The following is a 2,735-nucleotide window of genomic DNA, read 5'->3' on the forward strand; positions in this document are numbered from 1 at the left end:
TTTTTGAATTTGGAGAACAAATTTTGAAACGAAGAACAAATTTGGACAATTTCTTAAAACATGAACATTTTTTGAATCTTGAGAACAAATTTTGAAACAGAGAACAAATTTGGAAGCATGAACAATGTATTAAAGCACGAACATTTTTTGAACATAAATATTTAAAAACATAAACATTTTTTGAACTGGTGAACAAATCTTGAAAAAACACGAACATTTTCTAAATTCCGAACATTTTTTGAATTTAGAGAACAAAATTTTGAAATTGAGAACAAAATTTAAACATAAATAAATTAAAAAAGTAGGAACATTTTTTGAATTTGGAGAACAAAGTTTGAAACGAAGAACAAATTTGGACAATTTCTTAAAGCATGAACATTTTTTGAATCTTGAGAACAAATTTTGAAACAGAGAACAAATTTGGAAGCATGAACAATGTATTAAAGCACGAACATTTTTTGAACATAAATATTTTAAAACATAAACATTTTTTGAACTGGTGAACAAATCTTGAAAAAATAGGAACATTTTCTAAATTCCGAACATTTTTTGAATTTAGAGAACAAAATTTTAAAATTGAGAACAAAATTAAAACATAAATATTTTCTAAAAGTACGAACATTTTTTGAATTTGGAGAACAAATTTTGAAACGAAGAACAAATTTGGACAATTTCTTAAAGCATGAACATTTTTTGAATCTTGAGAACAAATTTTGAAACAGAGAACAAATTTGGAAGCATGAACAATGTATTAAAGCACGAACATTTTTTGAACATAAATATTTTAAAACATAAACATTTTTTGAACTGGTGAACAAATCTTGAAAAAATAGGAACATTTTATAAATTCCGAACATTTTTTGAATTTAGAGAACACAATTTTAAAATTGAGAACAAAATTAAAACATAAATATTTTCTAAAAGTACGAACATTTTTTGAATTTGGAGAACAAATTTTGAAACGAAGAACAAATTTGGACAATTTCTTAAAGCATGAATATTTTTTGAATCTTGAGAACAAATTTTGAAACAGAGAACAAATTTGGAAGCATGAACAATGTATTAAAGCATGGACATTTTTTGAATATTTAGAACCAATTTTCGAACAGAGAACAAATTTGAAAATACCAAACAAATTTGGAAGCGCGAACATTTTTTGAGCAATTTTTGAAAATTCCGAACAATTTTTGAGAAATGCATACAGTTTTTGAATTTATGAAAAAAATTGAAAACACGAATTGTTTTCAAATTCTGAACATTTTTGTAAAAGCGCGAACATTTTCCAAAAAACGCGAACATTTTTTGAAAAAGAAAATATAAACTTGAAAAAAAATGAAACAGAAATAGAAAAAGAAAAAAAAACCGGTTCAGGAACCTTCTAGAAGGTTCCCAAAACCGGAAAAAACCAGCTGGAAACCTCTAGAATGTTCCCAAAACCGGGAGCGCTGGAACCGTTCAACGGGCCGGCCCGTTGCGTCGCTGCTCGGTCGCTCGCCTATGCGAAGCGCCGGCAGTTTGACGCAAGGAGCAGCATATAGGATTTTCCCTGTGGGGGTGCACATGTTGCACCCCCTTGGGCTCGGGCCTGGGTATATTAATACCAACTTGGCGCTTGAAAATGTCATCACGCCCAAATCCAATCCCCTCATCACCTCGAGCTACTTTTTCAAATGGTTGGGTGCTGCAGATCGACTGCGCCGAGGAGGACGGCATCGTGGTGTTCCAGGGCGGCAGCAGGGTGAAGGCAGACGCCATCGTGCACTACACTGGGTACCTGCATATTGTATAAAATTAGTTACTCCCTCCGTTTCATAATGAAGTGCCTATAGATTTTTGCAAAAGTCAAACAATACAAACTTTGACCATATTTATAGAGAAAAGTAGGTACATCTAGAATACCAAATGGACATCATTGGATACATCACGAGTTATATTTTCAGAATGTATATGTTTGATATTGTAGATGTAGACAGTTTTCTCTATACACTTGGTCAAATTTGGCAAAGTTTGACTTTCACAAAAATCTATAGGCACTACATTGTGGAATGAAGGGAGTACCAAATTATGCTTGTAGTGGAGATCGATGTTAACCGATGGAGATGTGCTCGTCGTAGGTACAAGTACAGCTTCTCGTTCTTCGGCGACGACTCTGCTATCACGGTGGACGACAACCACGTCGGCCCGCTATACAAGCACGTGTTCCCGCCGCGGCTGGCCCCTAGCATCTCCTTCGTCGGACTGCCATTCAAGGGATTCCTTTTCCGGGTGTTCCAGCTCCAGAGCAGCTGGGTGGCCGGGGTTCTGTCGGGGAGGATCGAGCTCCCGTCGTCAGAGCAGATGACGCAGGACGTGGCGTCCTTCTACTCAGACATGGAGGCCCGCGGACACTCAAAGAGGTTCACCCACGACCTGGGCGTAGGCACATTCGAGTACGAGGATTGGCTGGTTGAGCGGTGCGGGCTGGAGAGGATCGAGGAGTGGAGGAAGGAGATCTATGTCGCGGCGAGAGGCAGGGTGAGGGACCAGCCGGACAGCTACCGGGACAAGTGGGATGACGACGCCCAACTGTTGGAGCAAGCGCAACGTGAGATCTCGCCAAGTTCTGATCTTACCTCATCGAGGGCTACTTGCGGTTCGGCTTATTCGGAAATGGAATGGTTGATGATATGAAGGACCTTATTTTGTTTGGACAAAAATATTTTAAATATAAGTATAAATAAAAGAGTGCACTAGCC

The 2,735-nt window shown here is 37.5% G+C and overlaps 1 protein-coding gene across 1 annotated transcript in view; it reads left to right on the forward strand.

Moving 5' to 3' along the window:
- Nucleotides 1-2,670, forward strand: part of LOC123090376 (flavin-containing monooxygenase FMO GS-OX-like 4) — an 18,674-nt gene extending 16,004 nt beyond the window's left edge. Inside the window, exons 3-4 of the mRNA XM_044511704.1 lie at nt 1,688-1,770; nt 2,115-2,670. Of these exons, the coding sequence (XP_044367639.1) occupies nt 1,688-1,770; nt 2,115-2,670 (639 nt within the window). The remainder of the gene's footprint in view (nt 1-1,687; nt 1,771-2,114) is intronic.
- The last annotated feature ends 65 nt before the right edge of the window (nt 2,671-2,735 follow it).

The sequence above is a fragment of the Triticum aestivum genome, chromosome 4B (assembly GCF_018294505.1).
Source record: "Triticum aestivum cultivar Chinese Spring chromosome 4B, IWGSC CS RefSeq v2.1, whole genome shotgun sequence".
In the NCBI taxonomy this organism is placed as follows: Eukaryota; Viridiplantae; Streptophyta; class Magnoliopsida; order Poales; family Poaceae; genus Triticum; species Triticum aestivum.